Source organism: Melanerpes formicivorus, unplaced genomic scaffold (genome assembly GCF_026170545.1).
Source record: "Melanerpes formicivorus ecotype bairdi unplaced genomic scaffold, bMelFor1.0.p_v2 SCAF_29, whole genome shotgun sequence".
Lineage (NCBI taxonomy): Eukaryota > Metazoa > Chordata > Aves > Piciformes > Picidae > Melanerpes > Melanerpes formicivorus.
This window is the reverse complement of record NW_027142381.1, coordinates 2,474,768-2,492,637: the sequence shown is the minus strand read 5'-3', so window position 1 is coordinate 2,492,637 and position 17,870 is coordinate 2,474,768. Positions and strand designations below refer to the sequence as shown.

The window sequence follows — 17,870 nt, the reverse complement described above, 5'->3', positions numbered from 1 at the left end:
CCTCTAACTCTCAGAAAACCACCGAGTGATGGTGGGAAATGCTGCCAGTGCCTCCATCAAGGGAGAGACTGCAGTATGGGCTCAGCATTCTCTTCAGACAGCAGATCATCCATACCAACAAATGCCTCATCCCATGGGAAAAGGTCCTGGAATGTCAGAGAGCCTAACTGCAAGGCACAGAACTCTGGAGAGAGCAGACTTGGGTACCTCTGCTGCTCCTCAAACAACTTGTTCCCAGAGATGTCATTAAAACCTCCCCACTGAACTTCCAGCCGGTGGCAGCTTACTCTGCCTGGTCCGCCCATGTCCTCTTACCAGGATGAAGTCCGTCTGATAGGTGGAGAGCATGAACACTGAGATGTTTTGGTCAGCTAGTGGTGCTATTACTGACTTGGCAATTTTGGTCACTCCAATGGGCTGGGAGCCAGAGAAGCCACCTCCACCAGACACCACGTTGAGGGCAAGCCATGTTGCATCGGCCACGCTCAAGTGTTCCGAGGAGGGGAGCTCTGCAAAGAGACAGAAGGGGAGGACAGAGGTTGGATTTAGAGGCAGAGAGAGCCAGGTCCATCATCTGGTCTGTATGTGGTCAGCATAGACCTTGGTGCCCACTTTTCCAGCCAACCTGCATCCCAGGTTGGTTCTGTGCTGCTTCTTAGACACACCATCTGCATCAACATCCACTGCAGGACTTGCAAGATTTTCCAAGCACAACACAGGAACTACTTGAGCCTCAGTGATTTGCTTGGATGCTGATGTCCAGCGCTGCTGACATCCCCACATGGAAACAGCCTGAGGTCTTTGACTTCAATCTTTTCTATCACATAATTCTCCACAGACTTCACTTGAGCTTTTATGGACTTTTGGTTTCCTTTGGCCTGCTCTAAACCCAAAGTTTGCTGTCCTGGAATTGAGATGGGAGGTTAATAGAGCAGCACTCCCAAGAGTGTGGAGATGTAGAGCAGTTACCCTCTGGACCTGCAGGTTGCTGTCTCCACCTCTAAAGCAGAAGACAAGAGCTACACCTTGCTCTGTTCAGGATGCAAGGTGCAACAAATACACTTGAAACATGGAACTCTCTTTTCTAGAACAAGGCCTGCTCCCTTCCATTTACTTCTAGTCCACTGTGGTTAAGTAGTTAAAAATCTGCAGCACTTAATACAAATTATTAACTGTTTCATAGAAACCTTAACATATTAACAGCCTGTAAAACCACCCAGGGACTCTGGAACGAAGGCATGAGCTTTTCAAAGTGGACTTTGGATTCTGGTTTGGCAAATTATAGAAACAAACACTTCAGATCCAGACTTACAAATGCATAATCCCAGTTAAATCTACTTGGCATCAGGAACCTGACCTCAGATGCAGATGCAGCCAGTGGAAGATCAGATCCAAGGCACGGCAGAGGTCCCAGCACAAACCTACCCACTCTGCTGAGGGGTTAGACACAGCCCAGCAGTCCAGAAGGAGAGATCCCAGTAGTGCTGCTCTTGCAGCCAGTGTCCTGGCTCCACAGGCAAGCCACTTCATGTCTCCATACCCACATGTCCTGTCCTGTCCACCCACTCCAGGCTCCTCCAGACAGTATCCTTTCCTTCCCCTTCAGTGAGACCTCTGGGAGCTGTTCCTGTACAGCTCCAGACACCACGTAATAAATCCATAACCTCACAGCCCCTGAGTCCCCAGGCACCACTGCTGGGGGAGACGACAACAGCACTGGCAACCCAAAATGAACCGAGTAACAAACCACTGCTCCTTCTGCTCTCCTCAACCACCTCAATTGTGTGTGGCATAAAAATAACCCTGAGCAAACACACTGCAAACAGTGGGGACACTGAGGGTTCTGCTTCTGCATTTTGATGTTTAGCTTCATAGGCCAATGTTTCTGTTTTACTGAATAATCAGAGCTGACATGGAATGAAAACTAGACACCAGGGAGAGCGGGGAAGTTTGGGCATTAATCAACAGCATGTTACCTCAGAGAGACCAGGGCAGGTTGCTTTGCAGAAAAATTATTGCAGCAAAATGCTGGTTTCTGCTCAGCCCCCCTTTCTGCATCAGAAAAGCACCCCCAAGACAAAGCTTACTGCATCAACTGGCATGGAGGAGCTGGGGCTCAGAACAACTGCTGCTGATCTAATAAGCAGCTGACGTCTTTTTTCCCTCTATTCCCACCTCTGTTCCTTGCCTGCAAAACAGATGAGCAGGAGAAGAAGAAGAAGAAGCAGCAGGAGGGAAGAAAACAAAGCTGTGCTCCTTCTTTGGACATGGATTTGCTCCCTGGAGCAGGGAGCAGGCAGGCGCAGGCGAGGCTACCTGCACGTCACCGCTATTTACGCTTCCATTTCCCCAAGCCCTTACAGCAGCCAGGCTACTAAATCACAGAAAGGTCAAGTGACACCTCTCCTCTCCTCTCCTCTCCTCTCTGCAAACTCATCCCCAAAAGCCTCTGGCACTGTGGCTGCCCCAGTAACTGTCCCAGCTGCATGGGCAGCTCCCTGTGACCCAGGGGTCCTCTGCTCACCGGGACCCGCAGTGGGTGTGTTCCAGATGTGCCCAGCTCCACTAATGCCCCTTACCAGTAGTGAGAGGAGGTCAGGGCTCATTCTCCTCTCTATACACAGAGTAGAGGATGCTCCTGCTGTGCATGGGTGATGTGGGCCTGGCTGCAGTTCATTAAATACCAGTTTAAATACTCTTTAGGGTCAGGGCTGTGATGGCAGCTGCTGTATTTCACAGCGGATGGAGGCACGATCACATTTCACTCCGGCAGCAGCGGTGCTGGAGGAGCTGCCCCAAGAAGACCTCATCAACCTCCTCCTCAGGGGGCAGAAAGGGTGGTGTGTCCATTGCTTTTGTAATTACTGGAAAGTGTTGATTGTGTTCGCTTTTAAGTGTTCTGGAGGCCATATGAAGTGTGACAGGGGCCACTGCATTTGCTTAAGCAACCTGCCTCTCATAATTCAATTAACTTCCCCCCCCTCCCAAAAGAAAATGCCATACAGAAAGTGACTGAAATGCCAATTTTGGACACTGTTTCCACTAGGCAGCCAGATGGAAAAGTACAGCCCAGATTTTAATGAAACAAACTCAGGCTGGAGGCTCAACAAATTCATCTAAATAGCATCAAACAGGCCACGTGGGAAGGTGCTTTGCCCAGGAAGCTGCTAAACCCAAGGAGAGCTGAAAAACATCTGACGTCAGGGTAATGCAGGCTCAGGGAGGCAGAACCAGGCAATAAAGAAGGAGCAAGGCGAGGAATCGCCCATGTCTCAGCACCAACCCACCAAACTCACCATCTCCACCACTTCTGCCCTGGGAGAGCAGAGGTCCTGACACCCCTCACAGCTCTGGCTCTGCAGCACTCCCGTCCCTGCACCATGAGGTCGCTGGGTGAAGTCTCTGTTGGGCTCTCAAGATCCTCTTGCAAGTGGATTACTGGAGCACAGGTCACTCCTGCTGCTGAGCATGAAAAGGATCAGAGGCTTGGAGCACCTCCAGGCTGAGAGAGTTGAAAGAGCTGGGGTTGTTCAGTCTGGAGAAGAGAAGGCTCTGGGGAGACCTAAGAACAGCCTTCCACTACCAGAAGGGGACCTACAAGAAATCTGGGGAGGGACTGTTTAGGAGGACTTGTAGTGATAGGACAAGGGGCAATGGTTTGAAACTGGAGCAGGGTAGATTTAGATTGGATGTTAAGAGGAAGTTCTTTAGTATGAGGGTGGTGGAACTCTAGAACAGGTTGCCCAGGGAGGTGGTGGAGGCCATTCAAGGTCAAGTTGTTGTAATCAGGATCTTTGTTTTGAACTTCCATTGGGCTGAAGCTGTGTAACACATTGCACACCTAAGGCCAACAGCAGGCACCCAGGAGCAGTCCAGCTGCCTGCAGGCTCCACAACCCTCTGTTGCTGCCCATCCACACAACCATCACAGGTAAGCAGAGGAGGCTCACAGACTCCAGCCATCCTTCCACCCTCACCAAGCCAGGCAAGATGTGATCACCCTGCAAGCCCAAGAACAGCACTCATCTTGCATCTGATTTTGCCTGACAGTTCAACACCTGGTATCAGCTGCTGGTGGGCTCCAATACCTCACTACACCACTTCCTATTGGCACAGATTTTCCCTCATCCAAAATTCTCTGCCACCAGGCAGGCAGAGGTGCCATGTGGTACACAGCATTCCCCAACCCCTGCTCAAGCCAAACCAAACAAACCCATGTCAAAGGAGCTTTAGACATGAGATAACAACTGCTTATTCACACCATGGGTGACCGGAAAGGTCAGAGGTCTGTCCAGAGCCTCACAGGCCCATTTGGCAGGTAGAGCTGAAGCAAAGCAGCCTCCATGGCACACGTCAGCCTGGGACGTGAGGTAGTGAGTATCATATTGGCCATAATTGGCTCTTCAGCTCACATAATCAATACCATTTCCAGGGAGGACAACAAATGTTGGCAAAGACCCAAGGGAAGATCGAACTGCTGCTGCCAGAGCACTACAAACTGCTGTCAGTGCTGTCAGCTGGTGCTCCAGGTGGCACTCCTGCAATACCTTTGGGATGATGCTGGCCAGATGATGGGACTCTGCAAACAGCCAAGGTGGCTACAGAAAGGAGGGAAGGAGAACCTGCTGCTTTGCAGCCCTGACCAAAGAGGTATAGAATAGAATAGAATAGAATAGAATAGAATAGAATAGAATAGAATAGAATAGAATAGAATAGAATAGAATAGACCAGACCAGACCAGACCAGGTCGGAAAAGACCTTTGACATCATCGAGTCCAGCCTATCACCTAACACCATCTAATCAACTAAACCATGGCACCAAGCACCCCATCCAGTCTCTTCCTAAACACCTCCAGTGATGGTGACTCCACCACCTCCCTGGGCAGCACATCCCAATGGCCAATCTCTCTTTCTGGGAAGAACTTCTTCCTATCAGCCAGCCTGAACCTCCCTTGGCGCAGCTTGAGACTGTGTCCTCTTGTGAAGGTCCTGAGGATGGGGCTGGGCTCTTTTCAGTGGTGGCCAGTCACAGGACAAAGGGCAATGGGTACAAACTAGAACACAGGAGGTTTCACTTGAACTTAAGGAGAAAATTCTTTGCTGTGAGGGTGATGGAACTCCAGAGCAGGCTGCCCAGAGAGGTTGTGGAGTCTCCTTCTCTGGAAAGGCTCCAAACCCACCTGGACATTGTGATCCTGAGCAACCCACTCTGGGCATACCTGTATTAACACAGGGGTTAGAATGGATGGTCTCCAGAGGTCTCTTCCAAGCCCCTAACACTCTGTGCCACTCATGCATCTGCCCTGGCACTCTGAATGATCCAATTGCTCATTCAACTCCTCATTCTAGGACTTCTGTTTGCAGCCATGTTGAAAACCCAATGGAATTAAGAAATACCGCGGCCTTTCTGTGGAGCAGCCTTCTGCCTTTAGATCCCTTATACTGCACTTACTTCACCTTTTATAGCCTCCCCCTGCAAAAATGACAGCTAGGCTCTTGCTTGTATTAAAAAGACAGAGGAAAAGGCTCCTGCACCAGCAGGACTCCAACGGTCAGGCATTAAAAATAAAAGTGCTACTGCCTGCAAAATTCATGATGGATTGGGAGAGCTGTCGCCAGTGCCTCTGTGTGGCAGCACAGTTTATGTATGTGTGTGTGTGTGTGTATATATATATTTTTAATAGGATTTTTATGTTTATTCCCACTGCCCAGTGGAAGTTTTCCATTGCTCTGCAGTTTTACAATCCCATCTCCTAATGAAGGCAGGGATTAGCTGAGGTCGTAAAGCCTGAGCCGAAGCCTGGGCGTCTTTCTGACTTCTCTCTCGCCTTCAGCACGCAGGGGCTGGAGGTCACTGGGTGCTGCAAAGCTGAGCCTCTGATGGCTCAAGCATCAATGGGGCCCATGGGGAACTGGGATGCCCAAGGCAGGTTTCCAGCACCCACTGGTGTGGTTTCCCTGACAGCTAATCAAGTGCATGGTGTTTGAACTGGATGTCTCTGCTCCCAGAACGTTTCAGGAGCTGTTGTATCACAGAATCATAGAATCAATAAGGTTGGAAAAGACCTCAAAGATCATCAAGTCCAACCTGTCACCACAGACCTCATGACTACTAAACCATGGCACCAAGTGCCACATCCAATCCCCTCTTGAACACCTCCAGGGATGGTGACTTCACCACCTCCCTGGGCAGCACATCCCAATGGCCAATCTCTCTTGCTGTGAAGAACTTTCTCCTCACCTCAAGCCTAAACCTCCCCCGGTGCAGCTTGGGACTGTGTCCTCTTGTTCTGGTGTTGGTTGCCTGGGAGAAGAGACCAACCCCCTCTTGGCTACAACCTCCCTTCAGGTAGCTGTAGAGAGCAAGAAGGTCTCCCCTGAGCCTCCTCTTCTCCAGGCTAAGCAACCCCAGCTCTCCCCAGCCTCATTGCCCTTCTCTGGACACGTTCAAGAGTCTCAATGTACTTCTTAAATTGAGGGGCCCAGAACTGGACACAGTTATCCTCCAGGGCACTGTGGATACTGAGCACATGAGCTCCAAATCTTTAGGGGGGAGTAGGAGGAAGCTAGCCATCTGAGCCTCATTTCTTCTGAGACATTAGGCTAAGAAAACCTGCCTTTAATGTTAGGAAATGCAGTACTCTCTCTCTCTCAGTTCCAGACAGCTGTGTGAAAGAGGATGAAGCAGGGTAGAGATGGCATTTATCAGTTTCTGTAGTGTGCCAAAATCCAGAAAGACCTCTGAAGCTGGTCCAGTGCTCTGCTTTGTGTGCCCCAGTCCTCATTACTCCACAAGCATGAAGGCTGTTCCTGCAGGATGCCTTGTTTCTCACTTTGCTCTGCCACAAGGACAAGTCAAAGAGGTCCAGTGCTGCCTTGCCCCCATGGGGCCCCGATCAGGGCAGCCAAAATGTCTTGGAGATGTTGCTTTGCAAATCCCAGCCTTTCAGAGGATGCAAATACCCTTTCTTTTTGCTTCAAAACACATACACTGCCAGCTTCACACTTCATAACTGGAAGCAAAGACTTCTGCTGCTGCACAAATTCTACCCAAGCCACAGAGGCAGTCTGTGCCCTGTTGCGAGGTGGCTGCCAGGCAGAAAGTCCTTGAGTGCTGGCTTGATTTGAGAGCCACCAAGCATCCCCACACCAAGGGACTTATCTAAGCACAATAGCCAGACCAGATGAAAGCACATCACTTGGCCTGGCACTGGGAAACGTGATGATTAGGCCCAGAAAGTTAATGCTTTTGTGTGCAAGAGAAGGAAGAAAATCCCACAGCTCTGATTCAGCTGAAACCATCTCTCATGCCAACGAGCTGGAGCTTGTCCTGGGAAGGGGTTGGCAAGCTCACAACCAAACAGCTTTTGCAATTCTTTCCATTTATGCTAACAGTTTGGTCAGCTGCCACCTTCTTCAGAGGGTAGTACTGGACACCATCATAGGCTGGTTTGGCTTGGGAGGGACCTTTCAAGGTCATCTAGTCCGAGCCAGTGCAGTCAGCAGGGACATCCTCAACAAGAGCAGGTTGCTCAGAGCCCCATCCAACCTGACCTGGAATGGTTGCAGGGATGGGGAATCTACCACCTCTCTGGATAACCTGGGTGCTGGAGGCAGGCAGACAGCCCTGAGAGCACAAGTCACAGCATGAGGAGCACAATGCCTCCAGCATCACATCCACCCTGCAGCGTGTGCTCGAGCTCAGTGTCAGAGGCTAGCACTGAGACATCTCATCCAGAACACAGCAGGGCTTTTGGAAGCCCTTGTAGCTCCAAATGTTCAGCAGACACCAAGCACTACCAGCAAATGGGACAGCAGGCTCCTCCAGGATCACAGTGGAGCAGCAAACTTTGATTTTTGTCTCTTCATGCTCTCTCTTTTTTGAGCAGCCCAGATTTTTCTCCTGGTGGGATGCCTGGGCACCTCTGCGGGGCTGGATCCACAGCCAGGGAACCTCACCATCTCCACCCATGTGCTTCTGTGGTGTTGACACTTTCTCCTAACAGAACATGCAAAACTGAGAGGGTTTGTTGGTTGTGGTTTTTTTTCCTCTTCATTGCAAACTCCCTCAACAGAGAAGCTGTGAAACCTGTTATCTCATTTTCCTATTTAGGTATTATCCCACTCACAAAACTGTCAAAAGAACATTGTTCACTTCATAAACTCAAATGCTCTGCAGTGAGGAAATGACAGCTTGACAGCTTAGATATTTAACCTCAATGTTTCTCTGCCTCAGTTTCCCCATCTCTAAACTGGGCACAACCCCTCCCCTCCCCCTCAATTCTTCCACATTTTGCTCTCAGGAAACAGCTGACCTGTTTAGCTGAGGTTTAAATATATCTCACAACTGAAGCATTTCACAGTTAATGCAAAAAAATCAGCACCAGGCAGACAAGCAGCATGGAAAATTTCTGCCCAAAGAAGGAGTGTGGCAGAGATTTAAGGGTCTGAAAACAGGATGAGAATGGAAGGAACTGGGAAGTTCCTCTTGGAGCATCTTTCCCTCATCACTGAGGGAGGAAGCTGTTGATAGTAGTGCAGTTCCAGAGACAGTAAGCCAGGTTCAAAAGGCAAAGGTCTCTCACTTTCCACTATATCACCATAAAAGACAGGCAGAGGGAAAGAAAGAATCACAGAACCATAGAATGTCAGGGGCTGGAAGGGACCTTGGGAGATCATCCAGTCCAGCCCCCCTGCCAGAGCAGGATCACTGACAGCAGATTACACAGGAACACATCCAGGCCAGTTTTGAGTATCTCCAGAGAGGGAGAAAAGAAGAAGGAAGCAAACAAGAAATCACTCGAGGGCAAAACAGGCACTCAGAGCCTGTCAGAGTCTCAGTGCTCAGCTCTGAGCAGGCAGCACTTGTACAGCACCCAGCACGGAGCAGCTCTTCCTACATCCACACCTCCTAGGAGTAACACCAAGCGACGCAGCCACAGCTTCCCTCACTCCTCACAGGAAATTTATCTCCCACTGCTCCTCGCCTGCTGTTGCAGATTTTCTTCCAGTTATGGATTAGCTAAATCTGAAGGCTATTTATGGGTTTGCATTACAATGGCTGAAGACACCCAGTGCTATTTTCCTCACGTTTTCCTGCCGCTTCCATCCCAACTCTACCCAGCTTGAGCGTCAAGCAATCTGTGCGGCTGGGACAAACTGCACACACACAAGGCGACCCCAGGGCTCATGTCCATCTGATGGCAACTCCAAGGAGGGGAATGATGAACACATTCATCCCACTTTTCTTTTATAAAAAACTGGGAGACTCAAAAAAAAACCCAAACCCCAACAATCAGCTTCCAAGAGCACCTGGGGCATTTCTTCAAGCCCTGTTCTCAAAGAGAGAGAAATAGCATCAAGTGATTTAACACTGAGTATTTCCTTCTGCCTTGGGAGCTAATGGAAAGGCTTGTGTCTGCTCAGCCATCTCCACTGAAGCTTCCCTCACCCCCTAAATAATTGTTCTGAACTGTCAAAACAGCTGGGAACTTTTCCCATGCAGCACCTACTTTTTCTACTCAGCCCCATCCACTGAGCCCACACAACACAGCAGAGCACTGTGACCCAGCAGCTCTCTAGCAAGGCCTTTCTAAAGAGCTTGTGGGGAAGAGAGGGCTCAGCTCTGTGCAGCTCCTCCACTGTTGTAGATCTGCCCACGTAGCCTCATGAAGCAGGAAAGTCTTTCTGACACTGGAGATGTCACACTGGGAGATGGAGAAGTCAACTGGGATTTACCATTTATGGCAGTCACAGCGAGACATCCCAGGCACAGTGTCCATGTCACGGGATGATGGAGTGGGACAGGCTGGTCCCGATTCTCCCTGCCCAGGCACAATGTCCATGTCACAGGATGATGGAGTGGGACAGGCTGGTCCTGCTTCTCCCTGCCCAGGCACAATGTCCATGTCACAGGATGATGGAGGGGGAGAGTCTGGTCCTGCTTCTCCCTGCCCAGGCACAGTGTCCATGTCACAGGATGATGGAGGGGGACAGGCTGGTCCTGCTTCTCCCTGCCCAGGCACAATGTCCTTGTCACAGGATGATGGAGGGGGAGAGTCTGGTCCTGCTTCTCCCTGCCCAGCCTCAATGTCCATGTCATGGGATGATGGAGTGGAACAGTTGGTTGCTGCTTCTCTCAATCCAGAAACATGTGCATCCCTTTCTCAGCAGACACCAAAGGGGTCCTCACCTCTGCTGCCATGGACACAGCCTACCTGGATTTTGAGGAAGGAGATGAGGTAGATGCTGAGGGGTGGCACCTTCCTGGAAAGTTTACCTGTTAGTCTGTTAAAATGAACAGAAGTGGCTGTGTACTTACTCTAGTTCCTGAGCCTGGGAAGGAGTATGTGCTAATGAAACTTTCTGCTCAGCACGTCCTCAGCTGCATTTGTGCAGAGCAGAGATGACGCCATGTGGCTGACTGATCTATTTACACCTCTGGAGTCCCCTGCTCATCCCCATCCCTGTCTCCCAATTAAGGGTGCAGACAGAAATTTGAGCTAGTTCCAGCAATCCAGCCTGGCACACCGCTGGGACTGAAGAGACAAACCAGTGACTTTTACCCACCATAAGCTGTTCTGCAGCTCTCTGCTGCCTGAGAGGCAGCAAGCAAGCAGAGGAACCTGAAAAAAAAGAGCATTCCTAGTGAAGAGCTAAACTAAAGTGAATACTGGTCCTGGAGCCTGCTGTGAATGCAAAAAGCCAGCAAAAGCCAGGCTAAAACTGTCTGCTGCATTAAGAAGACGCTAGTGAAGAAGTCACTAGTGTGACTTTAAGAAGCAGAAGCCAGAAGTGTGCTGTGCAGCCTCTGGGTCTCTGGCCTGGGCACGTTCCTGGAAGCAAGAGGGTAGGCAGACCATGATGCACATGTACCCAAGCACACATCAGGTCCAACCCAGCACTGCTGCTTCATTTTGGCTTGGCCAGAACTGGAGTGCTCCAAAGCCCAGCAGTGCTCACTGGGCCCCAGACAGCCCTGGCTAGCCCTGGCCCCATGTGCCCCTTCCATCACCAAGGTTTGTAATGATGTCTCCTGCGCTTGTTAAGAAGGAAAACATGGATGATGTAATTCAAAGGTCATCATGGCCCTGTAGACAGGGAAAAGCAAGCTTCCAGGAGATGTGGCTTTGCTATCAGGGCTGTTGGTGTCTCCCCAGCTGGTCCTGGTTGCTGTAATGAGTGGTTTTAAGACTTTGCTCTTTTCTCACAGGGATGGGTCTGTGTCTCTTCACCCCAGACCCCTGAAGCATGGGCTACATTTCTGCCATGTGCTTGGCATACAGGGCTAGAGAATAGAGCCAGAATTAAAGGGCAGCCAACCTCTGAAGTGCTGAGGAAGCAGCACAGGAGATGAAGCTGCTTCACCCTGCCTTGCTGGTTTTGACCTTAAACACCTCACCATCACTGGAGGTGTTTAGGGAGAGACTGGATGGGGTGCTTGGTGCCATGGTTTAGTTGGTTAGATAGTGCTGGATGATATCAAAGGTCTTTTCCAACCTGGTTCATTCCATTCCATTCCATTCCATTCCATTCCATTCCATTCCATTCCATTCCATTCCATTCCATTCCATTCCATTCCATTCCATAACACCTCGTTGTTGACAGCTGCCTTTCCAAGTTGAAGATGTGGGCCCCTTCCTCCCTGCAGCCCTCCAGGCCTGTGGATGAGGTGTTTGCTGGAGCTTGCCTGTGGCAGGGATGCCTCCAGCAGAACACAGCTGACTTGCACAACCACGCTCCTGGGTTTGGTGCCTGTCCAAACTGCCACCAAACAGCACACAAATATTTGCACAAGCTCAGGGAAGCTTTTCATGGGTATTTAAAAGATAAATACAGTAGGCTGCAGGCAGGGGGATATTTGTAATTGAAAAGCTGTGCTGAGGAGCCCCACATCATGCCAACTTTCATCAGTAGTCTGAGACATCAGTGAAATACATTCTGCCTCATTCCCACTGCTTAGTCCTCTCTTAAATATGAAATCCAGGTACTCATCAATTGCATGCTGGAAAACCTGGAAGCATTCACTGGTCTCCCACAGCACTTGAGCACTGGTGTTTCCTGGAGCAGCTAGTTCTGAAGGTATTTTTATACTCCTTGCCCAGCTGGCTGCTGGCTTAGGGGTAAGTAGAGCTGCAGGCTGTCCCACTGGTGCCTTATCCCTACCAGACACAGGCTGCACGCAGGGATGCCCTTGTGGCCAAGAAGCCCAGTGGCATCCTGGGGTCTATTAGAAGGGCTGTGATTAGAAGGTCAAGAGAGGTTCTCCTCCCTCTCTACTCTGCCCTGGGGAGGCTGCAGCTGGAATATTGTGCCCAGTTCTGGGCCCCTCAGTTCAAGAAAAACCTCAGGAAACTGCTTGAAACAGTCCAGCACAGAGCCACAAAGATGCTGAAGGGAGTGGATTCTACAGGAAGAGCAGCACAAATAACCTCAGGAGCTGTAAGCTGGCCACCTGTCCTGGTGCACTTAAAGCAAGCAGCTCCCCTTCATCTGTCTCCTGGGCTTTTTGATTCATGCAGTTTTCCCAGAGCCACCTGTGGCACTCAGAGCCATCCCTAAGGTGCCTGTGCCACTAAGGTGAGAGGTCTCCATGCCTCCTCTTTCCCTCTGAAGTAGGAAAAGCAGCAACAGCTGCAGAAACCCAAGCAGTTGCTTTTGTCTCTGCCTGTTAGGCTCCAACCTACAACCAAAACAAGTGACCCCTTTGGTCTGCATCTGGAGAGCAGCTGGATCCTCTTGCATTAATGAAAGGCCAGGATTTCCCAGGGGGAAATGCATGTGTTTGCAATGCAAGTTCCCTTGGCAGGAGACATCTTTAGCCATGTGAAGCACAAGATGCTTCCTTTAAAAATCAGGAAATATTCCCCCAAATTTCAGCTTCTTCCAGCTCACCCTGTGCTGACCTGACAGAGAGCTGACCTTGGCAACCAGAGGCCACCAACAGCGCCTGGAGCCTCTGCTTGTCCCACACTAACCACAGACACAAGCAGTGACAGCTTCTGTGCCACATCTTGAGCTGCTGCAGTCCAGTCTGCTAAAGAGAGGCACCCAGCACACATGAGCTCCTGTGCCTGTCCCTATCTCACACCCATCTCACACCTATCTCAGGGATGTGTGTGTGTGCTGAGCTTTGTAGGGATTTTGCTGCTGCCATCATTTTCCCCTGTCCTCATGGAAGCCCCCAGACTGGTATCCTTCACCTGAGCCTGGAATGAAGGTTAGGGCAAGTAGAGAAGCCTGGTGAAGCTGTTCCTCTCGTGGCACCTGAGATCACTTCTCCTGGAAGTGCTGCTGGGGTCCCACGTGCTGCCACAGCCAGCCTAGTGTGCTTCCCGGGTCATGTCCAGAGCCACAGACATGGCTAAGGCAGGGAAAGGAATGAGAAAGGCCATTTTAAATGGTCAGGTGGGTCTCTAATGGACAGTGCTAGAGCAGGGCTCTGCAAGGCAAGTATTTTTACATGAAAATGCCAAGCTCTCCAGTTTCTCAAGTGTTTTTCTAGATGTCCCCCTCCCCCTGTTCCAGTTAAAGATGGGGAGGAGGTGACAGTCTTCTTGGAGATGTTCTGGATACACACCAATGTCCACACTGAGTCAGACCAGAAGCAGTTTCAATAGTGTCCAATGACAGATGATCACACAGGTCCATTTTCTGGGTGTTCCCATCTCACCCTGAGAGTACAGAAGGGATCCAAAGCACCTCCCAATGACATCAGTCTAAAGGGACTTTTGGGGCAGTACAGACATGCCTGCAGGCAAACCAGAGAGAAACCTGGGAGTGCTGGCTGCCTACCCAACCCAGCAGTGTGAGGGTGATACCTGCTTGCCACTTTGTCACCTGAGCTCCTCCTCATCAAAACCAAAGACCCTTCCCAGCTGTCAGCCATGCAGACCAGCTGAGCTCTGCTCCACCCTCCTCTGCCATCAATGCCAGGCAAGCAAGGTGACACAGGGTGGTGCTGGGAAAAGGATTCACAGCAGCTCTGCTTCTACTTGTTAAGATGTTTCTTGCTTTCTGTCTCCCCTTTCCTCCTCCCTCTGGGACCTGGTGAATAGACAGAGGGGATTCTGAACTGGGAAAAATCTTTCCTTGGCTGGGAGGTGCTGACTTTTTCCTGAGATGCCATTAACCTTTGTCATAAGGCAAGTACAAGGTGTGAAGGCTGCACACACTCACTCAGGCAGATCCTTCTGGAACAGCAGCAGAAGAAATTAAGTCCTTCAGGCTATGGGTTAGTGCACAAGAGCCAGCACCCCTCCAAAGGCATGGTGGGGAGTGGACCTCCCCTCCTGCCAAAATGAGAGATCTGCTAGAGGGACAGCATTTACCAGCCCAGAAAGAGGCCAGGGCTGCAAATGGTGCAGGCATCTCTCCTGCCCCTACCTGGTTACACACACACCTTGGAGCTGTCCTCCACTTCTGACCCAGCCCAGCTGCAGTACTTCATCAGAAGGGGTCTGAGCCACGGGCACCTTTTCTCACCCTCTAAAGAAGAGCCACTTGTCTGGAGGGAGATGGATGCTGTGTTGCATTTCCCTTTTCAATCACTGCTTGTGCTTCAGGGGTAGACAACTGCCACTCATTTCCTCTGTACACCCTGCACCTGGAGACAAGATTGCTCCCAGGAATGGGATGCAAAGCTCACGCTGTGCTCTCGCCACCAACGCTGCTGTCCTGGAGGGGGTGCAGCTCCGTTCGGCCTCCTGCCCTGCTCCCCACCCGGAGCTGCAGCACTGACCTTGCCCCCTACCCCGATGAGCAAAACAACCACTTGCTTTCATTTGCGAGGTACCAGAGCAAGTCCTCCAGGTAAGCCGAACCTGTGCACACAAGCTGGGGAGGGAAACGAATGCAGATGAGTTTATTTTTGCATCGCCTCCTACTACCAGAGCCCCGGGAGTTGCTAACATTACATCATCCCACACCCCTGCAAAGGCACAACGCTTCTGCTGAGGCTGCGGGAAGCAATAGCCAGAGAGGGATTAACTCTTTGCGGTGCAGGCTGCAGGCTCCAGTGGTCACCCAGCACTGCCTTTTGTTGTTTTGGGCTTTTTTTGTGGGCAGCTGTGAGAGAAAGGGATGGCACAGAAAGGAGTGGCTGAGTCCTCCAAGATGAGCAACCTCTGCCTCCCAAGTATTTAGCTAACAGAACACGTATTCTTCTAACAGGACAAAGAGGCTGAAACTGCTCCCAGTCTGCCCCAAACACAGGGCTAGAGATGGGCAAGAGAGCCACAGAATCACAGCACGGGGTTGGAAGGGACCTTTAAAGGTCATCTAATCCAGCCCTGATACCTCAAGGAGCAGCCTAACAGGTCTGAGGGAGGGACATGACTGAGCAGGACTTTTCAATTCTCACCGCCAGACTTCAATTCCATAAGGCATGGGTATTGTTAGTGCCAATTTTCCTGGAGACCCACGTGGCCTGGTGGAGCAGCCTGTGGACTGAGGCACAGGCACAGGCATCTCATCCAGAGCAACACAAAAGCTTTTCTTTGCCGGAAATTAAAAACAAGGAAACAAACAGCAGCGCTTGCGTAAGCCCCAGCCCGGCTCAGACAGAAAATTACCTCGAGACTGTTTGTGTTCCAGATCAATGGATCAGCTGTGGTGCAGGGCAATTAGCACCTTGAAATTATTCAGCAAGCCAAAGGATGGGAATTTGCAGGGAGGGTGGTAAGGAAAGGGTGAGAGCGAGCGGGAATAACAATAGATCTTTCTGGATATGAAAGTCACTGCCTGGCTCTGCCTGAGCCCAGGCTACAACACCAATGTGGCTGTTGGATGCTTTTGCAACCAGGCAAAAGGGGGCCAGGAGGGAGCTGGAGGGGCTGCTGGCACTGCACCCTGGGAATGGGTCTGTGGTATCAACAGGGAAAGCACAGCAATTTTTTGTTCTCTGTCCAGAATTAAAGATATCTGTCCAGGTATCCCACAAACCTGTTTGGTACTGGCACCCAGCAGCCCAAGGAATGCAAAAGTACTCTGTAAACAGATCCTAGCTGTGCTAGGTATGTGGATGGGCACCAGATGCAAGCTGGCCACAAGACAAACACATCAAGCAGCTGGGTATCAGCTCAGTTAAGGCTCTGCCCAGGTCTGCAGCAAGGCTCAGGATCACCCTCGCAGGGGCCCTCTGCAACCAGACTGCTCCACAGGGTACACACCAAATCCTACATCATCCTGGATGTTAAGACACCAGTTTGATTATTCCTGCCACTGCTAGGAACAGGAAAATCTCCCTGTTTCCTATGTGCTGCCATAGTGCTCACACACATGTAACCTGCTTTACTGTTGCTATCAGAGGAGGAGGAAGGGAGGGAAGAAAGAATGATTGTGGCCGACTCCAGCGTAACCTCTTCATGGCTCTTCTTTAAACAACAACAACAAAACAAATCATCTCCAAACTCACCCAGGAGAAATGTGACATTTGCTCAGACAGGCCCTGCTGCTCCCCAACCCACTGGGACCACCAGGGATCACTCCCTCTCCCCATGCCCCAAGGAAGCACAAGTGGCCTTTGCCGTGGGACACAGGGGGCTTGCTCCACCATTCCTGAGCAACCACCCCACAAAAGAGCCAGATACCAAAGACATAACAAGGATTAAAGCAACTACAAGAGAAAGCCTTGCTCCTTTCTAACAGGTCTCCATGCTTCTATTATTAATGTGGGATGAAAAGAAAACCACCTTTGTTGAAGCAGTTTTCTGTTCTCATGAATGTGTTTGCATCTAATCTGAGCACAGGGAGGCCAAGGCAAGCCGAGTGCAAAAACTCTTTCAGGCACTGATGCTCTTAACACTTTGAAATCATGCTAATCTGATAAGGCACCGAGGGAATTATGCAAGTAAACAAAGCTGGGCCCTGATAAGGAGTATTAGAGATAGGGCACACCACGTATTTAGTGCTGGGAGAGAGGAAGGTAGCAATGGCCAGTGCAATTCCCCACAGCTCGGTGCAGGAGGAGCTGGGAGGCACAGGGAGGAAAGTCCCTGCCGCTGATCAGTGTGGCCCACGACAAGGAAAATTAAACAGCAGGATGTGAGCGCTGCTGCTCACAGCTAGATCTTCCTGAGCATTAACATTTGATCACAGCACTTCCTTTGCTGGGATGCAGAGAGATGCAGGAGGACAGGCTAGAAACCGTAAATAAAAATGGTCAGGATGTAAGGGTGAGCTACAAATGAAGCAATGGGAGACAGCAGGGGTTTGTTCCTGGTTGGTTGGTGTTTGGCAAAACCTGAGCCCTCCCTACACTGGAGGCTGCTGGTTAACATTTTAGCTTCATGCCTTGTGAAAATGCTGCAGGCAAGCTCCAAACTGCTGCCTGTCCTCACGCCATGCTGGCTTCGCCGGGACCTCACCTCCTGTCTCCCTGCAGTGTCCTCCAGAAAAACAAGCCTCACAGTTGGAGGAAAGCTGATCTAAGTCCTAGCTCCTAAATCAACTTTCTAATTTAGGGGCAGTTTGTCAAAAGCCTCTCCCCGCCCTGGGACATGCAGGGTCTGACCGCACAAACGCTGCTCTCAGCCCGGCGCGGCTCGGGGACTCAGAAATGCCAGGCTGCAAATCACCCCCCACCCCCGCCAAACTGATCCAACCCAGAGCAGCAGACACATCCTGTGAAGTTTTGTTGCTACCTTCTTCGTCTTGCTTTCCTTATTTATGTGAGGGGAATCCAAACCCTGTCCTTTCAGGAATGCTGCTGAGTGATTAATAGCTGCGACGCATTTGGAAGGTAAAACGGTCTGGGTAATTATTACCCTGAGAGACAAAGAACGAGACAGTTCAAGAGTACACACTGATAGATTGCAACATCATGCTACAAGGGAGCACCCAAAATCACCCAGCAGTTCCAGCTCCAGGGAC

The 17,870-nt window shown here is 50.6% G+C and overlaps 1 protein-coding gene across 1 annotated transcript in view; it reads right to left on the bottom strand.

Moving 5' to 3' along the window:
• The window catches only part of CASTOR2 (cytosolic arginine sensor for mTORC1 subunit 2), a 140,018-nt gene that overhangs the window by 14,124 nt on the left and 108,024 nt on the right, over positions 1 to 17,870 (bottom strand). The window contains exon 3 of the mRNA XM_068154438.1: positions 316 to 509. Coding sequence (XP_068010539.1) covers positions 316 to 509 — 194 coding nt within the window. The remainder of the gene's footprint in view (positions 1 to 315; positions 510 to 17,870) is intronic.